Raw genomic sequence first — 21,157 nt, 5'->3', positions numbered from 1 at the left:
AACACTGATGGTGTGGTCTGTATGTGAAGCATTGGCCATAGTGTACTTAAAAAATAAATAAATACAGGGCAGAGGGAATGCAAGAACGCCCCCAATTAGTCTATATTATGATTTCATTACTTCTTTATTCTCCTTTATATATTTCTTCAGAGTTCTCTTTCACGCTTAAACAGACAGTAACACAAATCTGTGTTGCATATTTCTTTTGTTGAATATCTACGTATGCAGTTAAAATAGAGTTAAAAAGTGTTTAATGAACGTAAACAGTTGTGAGAAAATAGAAAGTGTATCCGATCTGCATCATGTGTTTCAGGTCTTAAAGTGACAGTAGCCTAATAAACGTGCTGACAAAGAGAAAATCACTCGCTGCTCTTGACAGTATAACTTTTGTAGCTTGAAAAAGGATTAATCTATATTTAATTTATGCAGTGAAGACTGTGCAGTGTTTGATTTATTACATTTCTGTATATTTACCTGTTAGACCTACCTGAAAAGGTTACATGGGTAAAAAACAATAAATAAAAAAAATGGTGCATTTTAGCAGGGCAGGGAAAAATCTGAATCGGCCAGACTGCGCCAGCAGGAGGGAAAAAAAAAACTTCTTCATGTTACAGCTACATGTGACATTTATGACAATCAATGGGTTTATGTGAAGATTGTTTTATGTACACTTAAATTAAAAGTTGTTATAAATTGATAGCTTTCAATTATACTGCAATGTTGAATTGCTTTAATTAATGGTTAAATTTGAGAAAAAAAAATATTATTTATTTTAAAAAAAAATGTATTTTGCGAAAAGCACAACACTTTGTTTTTATTGTGAGTGTACACAAAAAAAATCGAATGATGTATAACACTTATGTATGATCAAAATGATTGGAGTATTTTGAGTCTCTTTTGCACTGATAAAAAAAAAAAACTGAGGTGATGGATGACATGAGGGAGTAAATGATGAATGTTCATTAACACACTTAAAGCAAGAAACGCAAAATTAGAATGCTCACATTAGATTTAAGGAAGCTGACTACATGACAAGTTAGCGTAGATGTGTTGTGTACTGCTATGTAAGGAGTTTTAGCGGTCGGTGGCTTCAGCTGAGTAGAGCGTTTTATTGTGTAGAGAATGAATAAAACCATACAGAAGGGTTCAAACACTGCCCTTCCTTTCAGCCATGAATTATTAATTTTCGATAAGCCCACTTTAACATCCTTTCTCTCCAGAGAAAGAACGAGTTGAGGAAGGGAAGGTTGCGCTCCGCTCGTCAGCCGTGCTTCTCTTCTTATCTCTCCTCTGCTCGATCACGCTCCCCTTGCTTTATTTTTCTTTTTATACAGCCTCTCTCATTGTGGCTTCTGTTAGAGAGGCAGAAAGTGGTTGTAAATGAGCAGAATGCCTTGAATAATGAGTAATGCTTTCTGTTGAGAGATTAGATGCTGGTAGATTGATGTTTGTGTGCTGTTGATTGCAGGAGAGAGGTTTTTTTTTTTTTTTGTCCTCATCTTCTCTTTCTGTTGTGTTGTGTGCATTCTCATTTATTTTTCATGTAATATTTTAAAGGCACCAAAATACACAATGAGATTGACTCAGCCGTTTTCTTTCTCTCCTGTAAGAATAGCGTGTTGTAGATCGCAGCAAAACATGAATGTGTGAATTTGGGTTGCATGTAAATGTCCTTTCTCAGTGGCATCTGGGGACTGACTCTCCTGTACAGTATTACTATCTCAGGTCTTTGATTTCAGCGGGTGGCACATTGCTGGCACCTGATTCATCCGTTCAGGTCTATATATTTACATCAACTGTGTGTGGAAACGTTATCAAAAATAAACAACGAGCATTAACCTGATGGATGTTTTGGTGGGGTCAACCTGTGTATTTCAGCTCATTAAATCCAGTGGCTGTAATAAGATTAGCTGTTAAAATGTGTTGTTTTTTTTAACCTGATCTCTTGTCTGTTGTAGAGAAACTGCTCTGTTGGCGTTGGCAGTGGGGTGTCTGAAACTTTTCGCTCAGAGTAATTGGACCGGGCCGCCAGTTGAGCTTCACATCTCTGATTTTCTGCCTGAGGCCTTGCTCCAGAACTTCTCAGAGGTGCAGTACCATTATGCACCTGTGCATCCCATCCATCCAATCCGCACATCCATCCATCCGCACATCCTATCATCCACACGCTCATCTGCTCATCCGTACGCCCATCCATCCGCACGCCCATCCATCCATCCATCCATCCGCACATCCATCCATCTGCATATCATCCATCCATCCATCCGTCCATCTGCACGCCCATCCATCCGCACATCCATCCATCCATCCATCCGCACATCCATCCATCCATCCGCACATCCATCCATCTGCATATCATCCATCCATCCGTCCATCTGCACGCCCATCCATCTGCACGCCCATCCATCCGCACATCCATCCATCCATCCATCCGCACATCCATCCATCCATCCGCACATCCATCCATCCATCCGCACATCCATCCATCCATCCGCACATCCATCCATCCGCACATCCATCCATCTGCATATCATCCATCCATCCATCCATCCTTCCATCTGCACGCCCATCCATCCATCCATCCATCCGCACATCCATCCATCCATCTGCATATCATCCGTCCATCTGCACATCCATCCATCCATCCATCCGTCCATCTGCATGCCCATCCATCCATCCGCACATCCATCCATCCATCCGCACATCCATCCATCCATCCGCACATCCATCCATCCGTCCGTCCATCTGCACGCCCATCCATCCGCACATCCATCCATCCATCCGCACATCCATCCATCTGCATATCATCCATCCATCCATCCGTCCATCCATCCGCACATACATCCATCCATCCGCACATCCATCCATCCATCCGCACACTCATCTGCCCATCCGTACGCCCATCCATCTGCATGCCACGTCCCCTCCATCCGCACACCCATCCATCCATCCACACATCCATCCATCCATCCGCACGCCCGTCCATCCATCCGTCCATCCATCCATCCGCACATCCATCCATCCACACATTTTTAATGAGGAAAAAACAAACACTAAATGCTCATGTGAAATTATGCAACATGTTTGATGGATGGAATGGAAGAAGATGGCGACACTGGGCAGGTCAGTGCTCTGGATAATGAGTGTGTAGAGGGCTACAGGGTTGCTAATGAAACCTCTCAGGGCTTCTAATTATACAGAGGTGAAGAGATTCTTCTCCCTAATGCCCTACGGAGGCCTTGTAGATCCCTGGAGAGGCTCTGTTTGTGTGTGTAGCGCTTTCTAAAGCTGCTGATTTATCAGCCTTGTCCTAGAGAAATTAGACTGAGAGTAGTGCACATGGAGAGAGATGGGAGGACTGAAGGCACTTACCACAAGTAGGGCCTGAATATAAAACCAATGAAATGCGTAAATAGAAAAAAAGTTGGTGCTAATCTATTCTGTTCTATTTTTTTCCCTTTTTTTATACAATGAATTGAATATGAATTTAAGAATTTTGTATGCATTTTTGCGAACCTGTTACAATCATTTGGAATGGTTAAATACAGTTTAAACCACATGTTTTGGGTTATTTTCTAGTGATAAATATATAAATTAAATTGAATTTAATGTAACATTTTAAAATAAGAAACCTACATAATTGACAATTAACCTACAGGGTTGAAAATTAAAATCACTGTCACTTAGTCAAGTTTTTGATAAACTTATTTCCTATAAATTATAAAAGTAAATATTTTCTATTACATTAAATATGTTTATCAAAACCTATAAACCAGCTTTTTGTCTAAAACTAGCCATTTTTATGTAATAGTTGAGGAGATTAAAAGGAAATTTAGTGTTCAATTTCATGATTAATAATTTTAAATAAGAAATTTACTATTTAGCAACATACCATGGTGGTTACAGTTTTCATTATTATTGTAAAACCATGATAAATTAATATTAGATGTCCCTAATAGTGTGAGAACATTTATTTTCTGTAATCTTGTTGAATTTCTCTCTCTATCTCTACCTTTCCTCTATCTCTCTCTCTCTCTCTCTCTCACACACACACACACAGCCTGCGGCCCTGAACATGGCCGTGTTGTCCAGTCTTCAGCTGGATGGAGAGTCTGTCTACAGTCTCGTATCCAATCCCCTCTTGCTGCTGCTGACCAGAGTCATATTCGTCAACTGCGGTGCCAAACTGGAGACCCTTCAGGTGAGATACAATCACTTTTACACCACTGCAGGAGAATTCACCATGATTGGGAACACAAGATGACACACCAGTACAGTACAACAGCAGGGCACTATAACTAGACAATTTCTTTGTTGGGAAACTAGTGTTAGTGACAAAGGTGTTCTGTAGTTTCAATTCACTTGAACAGTTACTTAATACACCAATATGTGTGTTGGTAATAAGGAGCCATCTCTTTTTAATTTTACTCTCATATGTTTGCAGTCATTACTCTATGCTTATTTGTGCATTACTGAGAGAGATGGTGAAGAATTATGAGGCTGTTAAAAATAAGAGTTAAATTATGACCGTGGTTTCCTTTTTGGTTGTGTGTGTGTGTGTGTCAAGGTCTCACCCATAAATTTCACAGCAGTGGAGCATTAGGATGGATGTGTGTCTCCTGATGTTTGTTAGTCCTATACTGATCCATATTTATGTTGCATGATTAGCCTCCAGTAGCAGGCTAAGTGTTTGTTTGGATCATTGTTCATAAATACCTGCATTCCCATTGAAAAACATCTACTATCTATCTGGCTAAAGGTGCAGTGTGGAATTTCTTCAGGTGGAATTGAAAAAGTTTCCCAAAAGACTTCTTTACCATTATTTAAAATCACCCTATTGGTTGAATCAGATGTCATTATACCGATTTTCAGCAGCCATTACTCCAGGCTTCAGAAATCATTCTAATATGCTGATTTGCTGCTCAAGAAACTCTTCTTCATCGTCTTCGTCTTCTTCTTGAAAACAATTGTGCTGCTTAATATTATTGTGGAAACCGTGATGCGTCTTGTAAGCTCAAAAAAGTCATAAATTATAAATTATTCATTCTGGTTAAGCCCTACACGTTTTATTTTTTATTTTTTTTGTGTGTGGGACAGACCACAGATTTAAATGTTAAAGGGATACTCCACTTTTTTTGGAAATAGGCTCATTTTACAACTCCCCCAGAGTTAAACAGTTTAGTTTTACCATTTTTGAATCCATTCAGCCGATCTCCGGTTCTGGCGGTACCACTTTTAGCATAGCTTAGCATACATCATTGAAGTGGACAAGACCATTAGCATTTCTCTCAAAAAAATGACCAAAGTTTCGAGATTTTTCCTATTTAAAACTTGACTCTTCTGTAGTTACATCGTGCACTAAGACCGACGAAAAATGTAAAGTTGCGATTTTCTAGGCTGATATGACTAGGAACTATACTCTCATTCCTGCGTAATAATCAAGAAACTTTACTGCCGTACCATGAGTACAGCAGGTGTAATGATATGACGCAGCGCCTGAAAATAGGCTACCTTCCGTCAACATAACCAACGTGACAACCTGCTTTCACAGGGAGCGTTGGAAGTTACTGAGCTGGGGACTATTTTCAGGCGCTGCGTCATATCATTACGCCTGCTGGACTCATGGTACGGCAGTAAAGTTTCTTGATTATTACGCAGGAATGAGAGTATAGTTCCTAGTCATATCAGGCTAGAAAATCGCAACTTTACATTTTCCGTCGGTCTTAGTGCACGATGTAACTACAGAAAAGTCAAGTTTTAAATAGGAAAAATATCTAAACTCTTTGGTCATTTTTTTGAGAGAAATGCTAATGGTCTTGTCCACTTCAATGATGTATGCTAAGCTATGCTAAAAGTGGTACCGCCAGAACCGGAGATCGGCTGAATGGATTCAAAAACGGTAAAACTCAACTGTTTAACTCCGGGGGAGTTGTAAAATGAGCCTATTTCCAAAAAAAGTGGAGTATCCCTTTAAAGGGGTGGTTGATTATAATTTCACTTTTTTAACTTTAGTTAGTATGTAATGTTGCTGTTTGAGCATAAACAACATCTGCAAAGTTACGACGCTCAAAGTTCAAAGCAAAGGAAGATATTTGCTTTTAAAGAAATCGTTTTTTTAAGGACTACAACAAACGGCTGGTAGGGACTACACAACATTCCTCCTGGGTTAGTGACATTGTGGCAACTAAAGATTCAATTCTCTTCTAAAGCTACAGCTAGAAAAGTAACATTCCAGCTATCTTTGCATTGACAGGTGCAGTATGGGCATTAATAGTGCTAATTGTAAAGTTATATGGCCCACTTCCACAGGAGCGGAAAAAGCACTTCCACACGGAATGTCATGATGCTATAGTTCTTGACTGAAGCGCTCGCGTTTCAGGTTGTCAGTCAGGATTATTATTTATGTGTGCACAAATACACAATTTGTGTGTGTGTGGGTGATATGTGACTCTCAGGATTCTCCCTTTCTCAAAGCAGTAAATTACAGCCTTAAAATCCTGCAGTCTTTTATTAAATTGTAAATATTAAACAAAGCTTATTTTCCCAGCAGTGTACAGTCTTTAAAGTATTTTAACTCTCTGTGATGAAGACATTACACATGCCGTACTGTCTTTTTTTCCCTTTCTTTCTGTGAATGTTTATGTGGTAAGATGGGCGTAACTAATGCATTTATATATTTATTATTTCCCTGTCTCGTGCAACTACAAGCACAGGGATGAAAATGTTTCTGCTGCGATTAGTTGAGAGAAAGATAGGCGCAGTATGTCACCCCCCCCCCACTGCCTCATGTTCCAGAACGTTGTTTCATTAGTGCGAGAACAAACGAACACACACACTTTGATTCTGGTAATTTATAGGACAGATACACCAGCATACAGATTTAATATTTGTGTTGTGTGCAAATACGTAAATAAATGTTTCATTCTGAGCATTACTGCTCTCTGTGCTGTCTTGTTTGCACACTCCGTATGACGCCAGGTTCTGCTGTTTTGTTTCTTTTTAGAGACATTGCAGATAACACTTGACTGTGAATCCATTCACCCTTGACTGTGTAACTGAGTGAAAGTGGACCACATTTACTCCCCTATCGAAACTAATAAATGTTGCTTGTCCAGAGCTGATGGACTAAAAGTATTGTGTGTTAAGAAATTACGTTTTACCAGTTTCACCTTAATATATCAAACTCTGACTGATTGTAATTTGTGTTGTTTTGCCTATTTGAGATTTCTCCTCCTCCTCTTCCTTTTGCTCCTTGTCCTCCTACTCTTTATTCTCCTCCTCCTGCTCCTTGTCCTTCCCCTCCTTCTTTCTCCTCCTCTTGCTCTTTCTCATCCTCCTCCTTCTCCCTTTCTTTCTCCTTCTCATTCTCCTCCTCCTGCTTCTCCATACAATATATAATTAATTAATGTGTATATACACTACTGTTAAATTTATGAAAGAAACCAATTTTAACATTGTTTTTGAGAGGATGCATTAAATTGATCAAAAGTGACAGTAAAGACATTTATAATGTTACGTGAGATTTGTTTCAAATGAATGTTATTTTTGAACTTTCTATTCATCGAATTCACCGTTTCCACAAAAATATTAAATGTTACTCAAATATTAAATGCTCAAACACCGTAGTTGTAACTGAAAGAGGAAGAGTTTGGTTTGTGTCGTTGACACGTCGAAAATTCGCTGTTTTCAGGGCTTTGAATCCACTTTGCATACGTTTTAAAAGGATGAGAATACACAACACTTTAACTAACTATTTTCAGACTCTTTGTGAAATGAGGTGATGTGTACAGTATATGTTTATTATGGGAAAATGACCTTGGATGCATGTAAACCTTTTGTACGAGAACTCCAAACCAAACTTAGGAACCTTTAAAATAGCATAATAGGGGTGCTTTTCAACATTGATAATAAGAAATGTTTCTTGAACAGCAAATTAACTTAATACAGTTGAATGATTTCTGAAGCATCATGTGACACTGAAGACTGGAGTAATGGCTGTTGAAAATTCAGCTTTGCATCACAGGTAAATTTAAAACCCTTTTTTTTATTATTAAAATAGAAAATGTTTTTTAAATTGTAATACTGCACAATGTTTCTGTTTTACTGTATTTTTGATAAAAAAAATGCAGCCTTGGTGAGCATACGAGACTTCTTTCAAAAACATTAAGTCCTACCAACCATAACATTTTGAAAGGTAGCATAAATGTAAGTTGTCACATCTCTCTGTTTGCGTGTGTGTAAATAGCTGCTGCCCTGGTGGACCCTGCGATATATCACTCTACATCAGCAGATACTAGAGGAGAGATCCCCACTGCTCTTCAACCTGGCGCTCAGCTGCATCGAGAAAGGCAAGAAAACACACCCACCGTTGTATAGTCCTTTTACCTGTTCAACTACATTTGGATTTACTGAAGTAAATAGAGTGCAGCAGTAGAATTCTACAAGTAAAAATTCACATTTCTCCAAAAAGAAGTTTTAGAGGTAATGTAGCTTTGAAGATAGACCAATCATGAACTTCAAAATTGATTTTGTAAAAGCCACAAGGCACTGATTTAAATATATAAAAAAAATTAAAAAAATGTCCAAATTCACAGTGAAGACCTACAGTGCTAATGATCCTAAAGTGAGATCCAGCAATCAAAGAATTCGCTGTTGCTGTGTAACAAGCGTACATAATCTTGTACCCACATAAAATAAAATAAAAAATTCATAGTTTTTGCATCAAGCCAAATGTTGTGATTAATCTAATCAAAATTTGTTTTGGTTTGAGGATTTTTATTTTATTTTGAAATGCCTGTAGAGAAAATGTACAGTATGTGTATTCAATTCCTCTTGAACCCAGGCTGCTTAAAGAAATCATTATTTTAAACATCTTGGACTGAAATTGACAAAAACAGTGTAATGAAGTAATTATGAAAAAGCATTTAAGGGAATAAAAACAATCAGGGATTTTAATACGAAGCTTTTTAAACAATTAGGTTTAGTAGCTTAGCTTGACAATCAATCAGCATCATACATTTTTTGTTTACCCTTGTGGCAGTAGTTTTTCTTTTTTTCTTAATGGATCACAGGTCTTTTTGGGCCTGATATCTCTTGGAATGTAATGTTTGAACTTACTTCAGATTAGGGTGTGGGCTTTTTTAGTGGAAACAAATCCTTGGGGAAACTGGAATCCGGAGTGTCTAAAAGGATTTCAGATCCCAGTGCTGCCTCAGATTTCTTCACAGCTCAGATCCTGATGTCACTTCAGCTGCTGAAGGCACATGTCAGCGACGTGAGACGCTCTTTAGTGGAGAGATGACACAGCTGTCAGCTCTTATTAAGTGGGTCATCTTTAGAGAAGCTGATGTCAACTAGGGGGCGACGTGGAGATTCAGGCTGTGTGTTTTTTGCTGTAGTGTGTGCGTGTGTTCCTATCTCTGTGGTGACAGTGACGCCGTCATGATGATGATGTCAGCACTTCATGTTTGTGTGTGAAATAGAGACGCAGTGACATGCCAAAGGTGAAGTAATGAGGTTTCCCAAAGTTTGTGATCGGAGCGTTTTCGTGGGCAGTGTTGGGCCGGGTTTTGCTTTCTGCAGGCTAAACGTCCTCAAAATGATGTGAAAAGTGATCATACATTATGGGACCCTCCCAACGGTCCCCATGGAAACCACTTAAAATGACCACCAAAATTAACAACAGTAGAGATGTATCATTTGACCCTTTAACCTTAACATAATACAAAACGCATCAAAGAAATGTGTTGTGCCAATTTTGGGATATTTCACTGTGCTTTTTGAAAATAATATTAAATGTGCATTTCCCTTTGGGCTCATATATTGCTTCTGTTCATTTGTTGATCGTTTCAGAAGGATTTGGGGTTTTAGGTAGAGGATTTCACACTCAGGATTATATCATCTCTGACATAACTTGACACCCTTGTGTCAGACAGACCTCTTTCAACACAGTCAGGTTTAATAATCTCTCTATATGAATGTGTATATTTATTTACACTATCGTTCAAAAAGTTTGGGGTCAGTATGATATATTTTTTTTTTGTGGGTTTTTGAAAAACATTTATTCAGCAAGGATGTGTTCAAAAAGTGATGGTAAGTAAATGCTGTTCTTTTGAACTTTCTGTTTATTGAATCTAGAAAGAATCAGTTTCGTCAAAAATATTAAGCAGCACAACTGTTTTCAACATTGATAAAATAAAAATGAAAATAAATGTTCCCTGAGCACCAAATCAGCATATTAGAATGATTTCTGAAGGATCATGTGACACTGAAGACTGTAGTGGGTGCTGAAAATTCAGCTTTGCTATCACAAGAATAAATTACATGTAATATAAGTAATTGGTGTGTAATATGATATTATTTAATATAATTAATGGGTGTGTAATATGATATTCTTTAAAGTACTATGTAATTGCCATAATTTGCCTATATATATATATATATATGGAAATAAGCGGAACAATTCCAAGAGGGTCCTTGCACTATCGGTGCTCGAACCCTAATTATTCCATATCATGGCATGATATAAGTACAAAAGTCTGAAAATCTGGGAAGCGGGACAAATAAAATGCTAAGACATAAAAAGAGAAGAAAATCAAATAATATATACATAATAATAAAGCATTTTCACTAGTGGTCTCGGTCTTTTGGACACCTCTGTCTCAAAGTTTTGACTGGCAGTCATTCCATTGCTCCGATAATGAAAATGTCTCTCTTCAGCTTTGGAAAAAGATTCTGACACAAATCTTTGACTCTGATAAGCTGCTCAGCTTATATTTGTGCATTTAAGAATTAAAGTGCTATGAATTACAAATGTTTTAAACATATTGGTCTCAGCATCATACATGAGGTAACTATTTCCTTTTACTTTGTGTGAACTGAAGCATTCATTATAGACGCCCATGAAATGGTTTCTGAGGGGGAAAAGGGGAGTCAAAGATTGCATTGCTTTTGGTGGCAGGATATAGACCCGTTCCTCTGAAGAGTTTTGGTTGTTAATGTGGATTCACTAGGGAATCGTGGACTAAATAATGAGCTCTGCAGCAAAGCAGCATCTTAATTGGGTTCCTGTGCCTTCGGAATGAGTTTCCTGCGCTGCCTTTTAATCAGACACGCATCAGCTATGCCCCAATATAGATAATCAGCGTAGATGTTCAGATGCAATATTTACAAGAGGATACAGGTGATAATTCTGTCTTGTGTTGGTGAGTGGATCTGCTTCAAGAGACCTCAACATCATGCCTGTCTCTAGTGGCACACCAGGCTTTTATGTGCACAATGATGTTATATTTGTGAAGCTCTCAAAGCTGAAATAACACCTCGCTGATGGGTGTTGTCAGTTTCAGTATTGACTGCCAAAAGCATTCACTGTCCTTCACAGAGAATTGTGGGGAAATTAGGGGATCGCCACGGATTCACGTCAGCCGACTCGTTGACTGATTGACCTCAGAGGCATTTCAGAGCGTTTTAAACTGAAATAACATGCAGTTAAATATCAGAGAATGGACATCCATTATATAAGTTTAGAAGCTAGTCCATTTTTATGGCTTTGTTCATTCTTTAATTTGAAGTATAGCTTAGGCCTGTTGTTTTCAAGTTATGAGAACCCATATTTTAGAGGGAAATAAAAATCTCAAGTCTGCCCAATTGAACCTGGCATACAGACAGACTATACAGTTTGCTCTCCTTATTTGACTGAGTGCGATCAGCTTTTTTGCATACCAAGATGTTCCTGAAGGTATTGATTCGCTACATTTTGATGCCTGAACACAGCTGTCATGTGACTTTACGAGAGAAGTTGATTGTAACTTTTTGTCCTTTTTGAGAGACTATTTGTGACAATCATCACAAACCAGCTCCTTTTGTGTTCCACAGAAGATATCTTTAATTTTTAGGTGAAGTATCCCTTCAGTAGTACTTCACAGCAGTATTGTTCAAAATCAGAAATCAAGTTTTTAATGTTGTTTATATGTCTATGTGGTGTTTTTAATGTTTTAAGACAAACCATGTGCAAATTCATGAGTCAACGCCATTGCTGAGTATTTTCTCCTTAAAACTGTTGAGAACCAGAACCAGTCAAAAATGAAAGGAATCGCTCTGTCATCATTATGTTGACTATACGTATATTATCGTTATGTGTCTGCTGTTGTAGAGAGTGATCCATAAAACGCATTACCATTCTGATACATCGACTTGTAGACGACCCTGTATGAGTGAGTGGAGGCGGGGCTCATTTGCATATTCATGTTAAATGATGACAGAGCGATTCCTTTCATTTTTGACTGGTTCTGCTTAGTCGACTTCAGATTTATATTTGTGGAGCATTTTAGGAGAAACCAGTATAGTACATTTTGACGTGTGGGAAACACTGTATTCTGTAGTTACTCTGTAAATGCTTTGTTGATCAGAAAAACCTTTCTTTTACATGAGTGTTTTGCCCTTAATGCATCCACACACACATACATATATATACCTACACAGATTCGTTCAGCCTCTGGGCATCAATTTGCTGCAGCAATGGCTACATCTAAACAATCAACACATCTGCCTCTCAAACCCTCTGGACTGTTAAATTCATTGCTCAAACAGCTATGCTATATATTGCTTTGTCCTTAATCTATAGCTGGCTGAGCTGTGTGGAAGGTAATGTCTGAAATATCTGGTTTGCAATTGCTTTCTAACTTTAACTAGCAAGGTCAGCTTATGGACTGGGCCAATGGGACTAGAGCCCCTGTACTTCTTGCTACCAGGGTCCTCAAGCATAGAAAACCTAGATATAAATTACCCTGGGCCTCATGTATAACTGTTGCGTACGCACAAAACAGGCCCTGAAAGAGGCGTACGCCACTTCCGACGCATAAGTTGTGATTTATAAAAACAAACTTGACGGGAAAATGTGCGCACCTGCACGCAAACTCTGACCCATGCGTACGAACGTTTTGGAGATGGAGCAGTTTGGCGACACCGATGGTGAGCTGGAGTTAAATGTCTTTTTGGTCACTTTTAGACAGAAAATCTAAAAAAAATTACATATATACAGAAAGATAATACAAATATAATTTCACTCACCAAGCCTGTCACTGAAGCAAATATCCATCCCTTTTTAAATGTCCGTGCCAGCAAGCGCGTTGGGCCGTTTGGTGAAACTGACGCAAATAACAGTTGAAATAAATAAAAAATTATTTAAACTATGTTTTACTTATGATATAAAATTTTTAATTAAATATGCCATTCAAATGAATGGAGTTAAACACTTAAACATGAAATCATTACTGAGAAGTTACAACATTTTTTATATTCAATCAATAGAAATATTTGTTGTGGATGCGATTTGTTTTTGAACACTTTTCCTCTGGCGTGCTGTGTTTTAATGTTTTAACCACAGAGATAATTGCTTACCATGATAATACCAGATTGTCTGAGAAAATAGTTTTGTGCAAATAATGCCCAAGGCCTATCTGTTTCCATTAAAAATGTAAATCAATTAAAAATACAGTTCGGCCAGTGGAAAAGATTGAGAAAAACTTTCTCTGAAATGTATTTTACACTATTTGATTTATGTATTCAAAAACAAGGCAAAGATAGCCAACTACTTGAATTTTATTAATGTAATGTGTCTTGTACCGTTAAACGTTATCACGTGGATGAATAATCATATGCAAATGATATGCAGATGAGGATCTGCATAGTAAAACTAGGCGTTGAAAGCTCCATATATGGTTATTTCGGGGTGGAGACGCATGTTCCGCTGACTGGGATTTATAAAGTGAATTCTGCGCAGGTTCTGGCGTACGAACGGTTTTATAAGTCTGAATATTTTTTTGCGTACGCCATTTTTGGCTTTCGGGCGCACCTACACTTTTAGTAAGGTTCCTACGCACAGTTTTATAAATGAGACCCCTGGTATGTAAAATTGAAATGTTTGTGCCTGAATGCATGTGATTTTGTTGTTGCCACATGTGAAATAAACAAGGTGATATGTGTTCATGACCCCTCCCCAGCATCACTACCTAATTGCAGCTAGTCGTGTGGTTTGTTGTCTCTTTTGCAATGTATAACATTTATGCAACTTTATATCTTGCAATTGCAAGTTTATGTCGTATTTGCTATCTAATTTCATTAGTACATCACTCACTGAGGGCCTTGCATGAACATAATCCGTCCTTGCTGACCAGATGGCATTATGGAGCTCCTAATGGCAGGAATTGATACTCCCACAAACAGAATCTGTTACTGAAAGATCTGTTGCAGCTGAAAGGACAAACAAGCTTGAAATGAAACATGGCATTTATATTCCAGCTAGAAAGTGTCTTGTAAGTAAATGCAATCTGAGATTACAAGTGGAATCTTCACTGATATCTGAAGACCTTTTTAAATATAGGTTCTCAAAGCCAGTACGATGTCTGAATCCACACCCCACCAATTTATTCAAACTTCAAATTGTTCAAATTTATTGTCTTCTGGGAAAACAGACTGTTTAACCAGTGTAAATAAGTACAAAATTATGTTCTTCACAGTTCAATCTGAATAAAAGTACACTGTCTGATAGTGTGTTTACCCTAGCAGTCATTATCTACTCATGCACCCACAGGATATTGAGTACTTTTGTATTTCAAAAAGTTAAAATGATCAGAAAAGAGAGAAAGATTTCTCAGAACAATAAGGGTTATATTTCACTTCAGAGCTCAGGCTTAGATTTTCAGAGATTTCAATAGGGTTTATGTTTCGAGCAAATTTGTCTGAGCGGTTTATTTATTTATCACTGACTTTGAAGTCAATGAGGCATTTTATTAGTTGGTAAATGATAAAGGTGAATAATTTTTAATCAGCGTTTACATTCAGTGAGTTACATGGGTGACTGGATATTGGAGCAGGTCTTTCATCATTGTGGTTAGTAAATGTCAAGCTTGCACTGGGATTTCACTGGTCTACCGAAGATTTAAACGCAGGTTTGTAGGTGACCGCTTTCAGGAGGGTGTCTGCGGGGAACTGATTTGGTGGTGTTTTTTAATATTCAGTAGCAAAGGTTTAAAAGTGTTCAGTAGGGCTGTCAATCAACTAAAAATTGAGTTGCATGATGTGTTTTTTATTTAATTTAGCCATGGACATCTTCGTTATAGAGTCTGCATATTTACATATTTATAAAATAACCAATATGCAGACATATTTAAAAAAAATTCTAATGTATTCAGAGCGAACACATTATTTTAATAATAATAGTTAAATTATTACTTATTTAATTGTACTTGTTTGTTTAATGTTAAGTACAATTAATTTTATTAATTGCTGTAAAGAAACCAATAATAATAATAAAATATATTATATATAATTTATTATATATGTAATCAGTTGAATTTATTTAACTTTATTGAAAAAAAGAATTCAGAGTGAAACTCCATCTAGAAATAAAATATCATCTCTCTTATCATATCTGTACCCAATTAGTCATTGCTTTCGCTTTCTAGAATAAAACCTCAAATACCACAGGCAGAGATGCGTATTCTTTAATGACAGGCTTTCATAACATTTGACGACATTTGAAGATGTGACATTGAAAAGTAGGCTGCATGTATGATTAATTCGAAATCAGGTTTTCAGCTATTTTAGTCAGTATACTCGAGGCTCACCGTGATATTTTTATGACTGCCTTTCTTGCTGCTTATTTTTTTGTTAACACGAGGTAATCGCTGTTTGTGTGTCATCTCTTTGTGTGAGCAGAACAAAGAGAAGCGCTCGTTTCTTACCCTTCACAGATACAATGTGCGTGACTTGCCCGTGAATGATGTGGAGCTCTGTTAGTATATGAGAGGAAAGGTGCTGCTTTTCCATGCTAAATGAGTGGACTTTAAAACACTCAGATCTTCACACAGATCACGCTGAAGGTCACAGTAAGTGTTCAAGCTGAGCTTTATGAAGGGTTTAGCGTTCACAATTTCATACATGCTGTATTGCTGAAAGTGCATATACAGCTGTGGACCGTTGGCTCAATTATCACTACTTTATTCTTTCATTTAGTTCAATTTCCTTTATCGTTTTTACTCCCTTCTATTTTTCTTACTTTCTCCTTTCTTCCTTTGCTATTTGTTCCTCTTCATTTCTGCTTCATTTCTTCCTTTGTTTTCATTCTTCATCCTTTTTCTTCCTTTCCTCTTTTCTTCATTCGTTCTTGATTCATTCTTCCTTCCATCCTTCCTTATTTGTACTTTCCTCCTGTCTCTTTTCTTCCTTCATTCTCTCTTCCCATGTCTTTCTTCCTCCTTTTCTTTATTCTTCATTCCTATTTTCTTCATTTTTGTTCTTCCTCCTTTCTTTCTTACTTTGTCTTTTCCTTTGTTTCTTTCTCTTTTCTTCCTTTATCCCTGATTTGTTTTTCATCCCTCCATCATTTCTACTTTCTCCTTCCTTCATTCCACATTCTTCCTTTCATCTTTCTTCCTCTTCCTTATTACCTCATTTGTACTTCCTCCTTACTTCCCCCCCCTTCCCTTATTTGTTTTTCTTTCTATCTCCTTCCTTCATTCCACATTCTTCCTTTCATCTTTCTTCCTCTTCCTTATTACCTCATTTGTACTTCCTCCTTACTTTTCCCCCCTTCCCTTATTTTTTTTTCTTTCTATTTCCCCTTCCTTCCTTCCTTCCCTCCCTCCCTCCCTCCCTCCCTCCCTCCCTCCCTCCCTCCCTCCCTCCCTCCTCCTCCTCCCTTCCTCCCTTCCTTCCTTCCTTCCTTCCTTCCTTCCTTCCTTCCTTCCTTCCTTCCTTCCTTCCTTCCTTCCTTCCTTCCTTCCTTCCTTCCTTCCTTCCTTCCTTCCTTCCTTCCTTCCTTCCTTCCTTCCTTCCTCCCTCCCTCCCTCCCTCCCTCCCTCCCTCATATGTGGCAATTTAATAAATGTTGAATGTTTAAAAGTGTAGATGGTGCTTCTCATGACCTGGTCCTTCCTCTGTTTCTGTAGTGTGTAAATGTGAGGAGCTGTTCACCAACAACACATACAGGAGCCTGGCCATTCAGTTTCACCTGGAGTGCAGTTATACCTGCCTGACCTACTACGAGTATCGCTCGGCCAAAGAACACTTGCACACAGCCCGCGATCTGTCAGGACTTGATGTTAACATGACAGGTAGGCAATATAACTAGAAGAAAAATGATGATTCTGTGCAGGTGATTGAAGGATGGATATACGGCAATGCGTGACGGAAGTAATTGGAAGATGGAATGAATGAACGAATGGACGGAAAATATGGATTACCTAGCACTGCGAATGAGGAAAGAATTGATGCAATGCATGAATGATTAAATAAATGTTTGTCTCCCTCAGGTGCCCTAGGGAAGAGAACTCGTTTTCAGGAGAACTTCCTTGCTCAACTCATCTTAGATGTCAAACGGAAGGACAACTCTCCTGTTTTTAATTCTGATAGTCTCTCCCTCACACCAACACCTAAAGAACTCTTACCAAAGGTACATGGGAGTGTCTAAAAGTAGCTTTTGTTATGAATTATGTCATGACATTGGTGGATAATTGGCAAATCTACAGGCCATAAACTATTTAGTTTGATTTAATTTAATTTTTGTATTATTATTATTTTTATTATTTTAAAATTTATAATCAGCTCAGGTCATTGTCACTAGAGCATCATATGCATGATGGGTATATGTATTTTGAGTTTTCTATTTGACAATTCATGTCATTTGAATTACTTGCATCACTGTGCATGAGTGACGGTCAGAATATTATTAAAATTCGACTTTTTATGTTGGTGTTTCTACTAATATTCCACTAAAATTTGGTGAATAACTTCTATTAACTTTCATAAGTCAATTTCCACTCTCCTTTGGCTCTTGTCTTGTGCTCATTTTGGCCCCATGGTATGTAAATACCTGTCACAGTCCTTTTGGGGGCAAGAATTGTGCGTTACTTTTCCCATCCATCAGGGGGCGACGTTTATTTTACTTCTGACAGCAGACATGACATTGAGCTGCAGTGAAGGTCGTGAAAAATATATTTTATGCAGATTTCCATCTGTCCCATTCTTTCCCGTCTTCCTCTCGCTGTCTCTCTCCTCTCACCCTGAGGCAGTGCTTTACTTTTATTGCACATTTTTGGAAGGCAGTTGAGTTTTATCTAGTGTTTGGCTGATCTGTGCAGTGGCAGTGTGGTGTCTGGTATTATCTGCTTTGGCTGCAAATATGACAAATTGGGGACAGACAAAGATTTTACGGAAAATTCCCGGACCTTATCTCTGTTTCCCCTTAGCTGGCCTCGTTTTAAAAGTCCAGTAAATCATTTTTTCCAGGATTGCTTGAGTTTTTGGATTAAACGTGATAAGATCAGTATTGCTTACAAACTCTGAGCTGATAGCACTCCGCTAGGTCTTTGTTATCGTTTGTCGTAAACAAATACGATTCAGGTATTTGTTGAATCGTATTTTTTTCAGGTAAAATATACTTGCGTGAGTGGTCTTCCTTTCATGGGAATAGGATGTAAATGTCAACGAATTAGATTTTAAATGGGCTAAAGCAGAGGGTCATGTTCATTTGCATATGCCCCGCCCCAGCTAATAAGTATCAATGCTGACTATGATTGATTTTTTTTTTTTATGCATGAGCTAACATCATTTGCTCATTTGAGTTAATATTTAAGGAAATAACCCTTCTAAAGGGATTATAAAGAGCTAAATGTTTGTTTAATGTTTACAATGTAAAATTCGACAGGAGAATGGGCTTTATAAATGCTGTTCATAATACAATATTAAATATGTCATGTTGCCTCTCCTTTTTCGCTCATCTAAAAGTGTGATCTGGGTTTGTCATACCTCTAGCATTTTTAAGGTCTTTTTAGGATCTGCTGATTCTCATCATGTGTTTATAGGATCTTCAGCTGGGTGATGATACAGTCCTGAACCAGATTAACCTGGCAGAGCCGTCTGAACATGAACTCCCAGACCTCAGCGCTGAGGAACAAGCCCTTATATTGGCCACATGGTGAGTGTCTCAGGAGATTTGAATCGGTCCTGTTTGAATTGTGACTGTGGTAACAGGATGGGCACTCTGAAGTGACAACAGCGATCAATCATGAAACGCAATAATCGCTTGAGTGTCTTTTTCACTTAAAAAAAAAATAAAATGCACTAATGACTCTACACAGATGCACAAAAGTGACCTCATTTCTGGATGTACCTTGCGGTCCAATTCACCAAACTGCAATTTGTATCAATCTTGTTCATGGGGACTTTCACTCTTGTGCTTCATCAGCGCTCAATATTTAGACGTTCCTCCTTTTAAGACATTGGTAGACTGTCCTCAACACAATGATAATTTTTTTACAACATTTATTATACATTATTTTAAATTAATTTTTTGTGTTAAATTATGCCTTTTTGTATTTTCAACTTTCTTTAGTGTGTAATGTTGCTGTTTGAACATGAAAAAGGCCTGTGAAGTTACAAAGCATAAAGTCTACTCAAAAAGGAGTTATTCTCTATATCAGTAAGCACTGTTTCTGAACTCAATTTCAAAACGCATCAATTAGTCTTGAGTTTTCTTCTGGGAATGTACACATCACAATATTCATCATTTAAATAATTCCCTCTTAATTGATATGCAAAAAAGGGGCAAGGCCTGCTTGAATTGTGTTAGTAGTATGTTAAAAACTCGCTGTTGTGGTGAGGGGTGTGGCATTTCTAAAAAACCCTTTCAATGCGGTTTACCAATCATAACACACTGGTCCAGCTGACCAATCAGAGGACATTGCGCTTTTCAGATGGAGGGGATTCATAGAGACAGAAACTAAAAAGAGCATTACTGACAGACTAGGAAGAGAGGCACATATGAATATGTGAGTAGCAAGGTTCTCACTGTGAAGGTAAAAGTTTCACTTTTATGGAAGTTTTAAGTCTTGCAGAGGAAATACACATACTGCCACTGTCAACAGTTAAATGAATCACACATACCAGAAGTACATAGAAGTATGTGTATGTTTCTTGGTTTCTGACACTTTATTATAGACCGTTTTAAGAGTCTACCTTGTGCATGTGATATTGAACATACTTCTGAAAGTCAGGTTGTCAAAGCCCAAGCCAAAACGCTTTACGAGTATGACTTAAACAGGTCCTCTGGCTGAAATGTGATTAAATTCATACAGACAAAAATCTTCCGTCTCCTTATCCTTGAGATAAGTTTTATAAGCTGTAGTATTTTAGTTCCAGTCGACATTTAATCTTGTCCGGGATGTGTAAATTATTGTTATTTAGTAACTTTGAAGTGCTGCATCAGGCCTCTGTTTTGCAGAATATTGTATGTTTTTTAATATTCTTTGTGGCCAAGTGCGCATTGAGAGTGGTCATCCACCCCCATCATAGCCCCGGGAGGAGGTGCGGGGTTCTCCTACACTGCTCTCTAATTAGTGTTGTACCAGCCTGTGCATCCTGTTCGTTGTAGAAAGGTCGTCATCTTGCCCGACTGGCTGCTAGGAGACAAATTGCAGGCGTGGAATAATTAGCAGGGCGTAATTATGCAGGCCAGGGACCTTAATTGGGCTGCATGATGGTTGAAGGTGAATTATGGGCCGTCAGTGGTGCAGTCAAGCAAAACCGCACGTACGGTTTAACGGTGTTCTCTTGGAATGCGAACGGCCTGCTGTACATTTATTATCCTCTGTTAACGTAAAGAACTGTGATGCAAATGAGAGACGGTTGCAGCTTGAGGAAAGTAGCTGAACTTACCTAGAATATTTTGCTACGTTATAATAATGGGGTTAAATAATTGAACTGCTGAGTTATGTTTGAGATGTGCAACCTCATATTTTATACTTTTGACTTTTGTGACAACTTTGTTTTAATTCCTCTAATGAAATATTGAGTGTATTTCCCAAAAATTAAATGGGGACTATGCACCCAAAAATGAAAATTATCCCATGATTTACTCAACCTCAAGCTGTCATAGGTGTATATGACTTTCTTCTTTTAGACGAATATATAAACGTATAGATATGTAGAACATATAGATGACAAAATAAAAAAATATCATAGCTCTTCCAAGCTTTATAATGGTAGTGAATGGCAGTCCTGATTTTGAAGTAAAAAAAGTGCTTCCATTCATCATAAAAGTAATCCATGACTCCAGGGGGTTAATAAAGGCCTTCTGAAGCAAAGCGATGGGCTGGTT

General features: G+C 37.9%; 1 protein-coding gene across 1 annotated transcript in view; it reads left to right on the top strand.

The window, feature by feature from the left end:
• Nucleotides 1-21,157, top strand: part of ttc27 (tetratricopeptide repeat domain 27) — an 85,242-nt gene that overhangs the window by 7,031 nt on the left and 57,054 nt on the right. Inside the window, exons 3-8 of the mRNA XM_081348060.1 lie at nt 1,959-2,088; nt 4,061-4,201; nt 8,246-8,348; nt 16,950-17,114; nt 17,313-17,452; nt 18,864-18,976. Coding sequence (XP_081204186.1) covers nt 1,959-2,088; nt 4,061-4,201; nt 8,246-8,348; nt 16,950-17,114; nt 17,313-17,452; nt 18,864-18,976 — 792 coding nt within the window. The remainder of the gene's footprint in view (nt 1-1,958; nt 2,089-4,060; nt 4,202-8,245; nt 8,349-16,949; nt 17,115-17,312; nt 17,453-18,863; nt 18,977-21,157) is intronic.

This window comes from Scardinius erythrophthalmus (genome assembly GCF_964197995.2).
Source record: "Scardinius erythrophthalmus genome assembly, chromosome: 19".
NCBI classification, from domain to species: domain Eukaryota; kingdom Metazoa; phylum Chordata; class Actinopteri; order Cypriniformes; family Leuciscidae; genus Scardinius; species Scardinius erythrophthalmus.
This window is presented reverse-complemented; position numbering and strand designations above follow the sequence as displayed.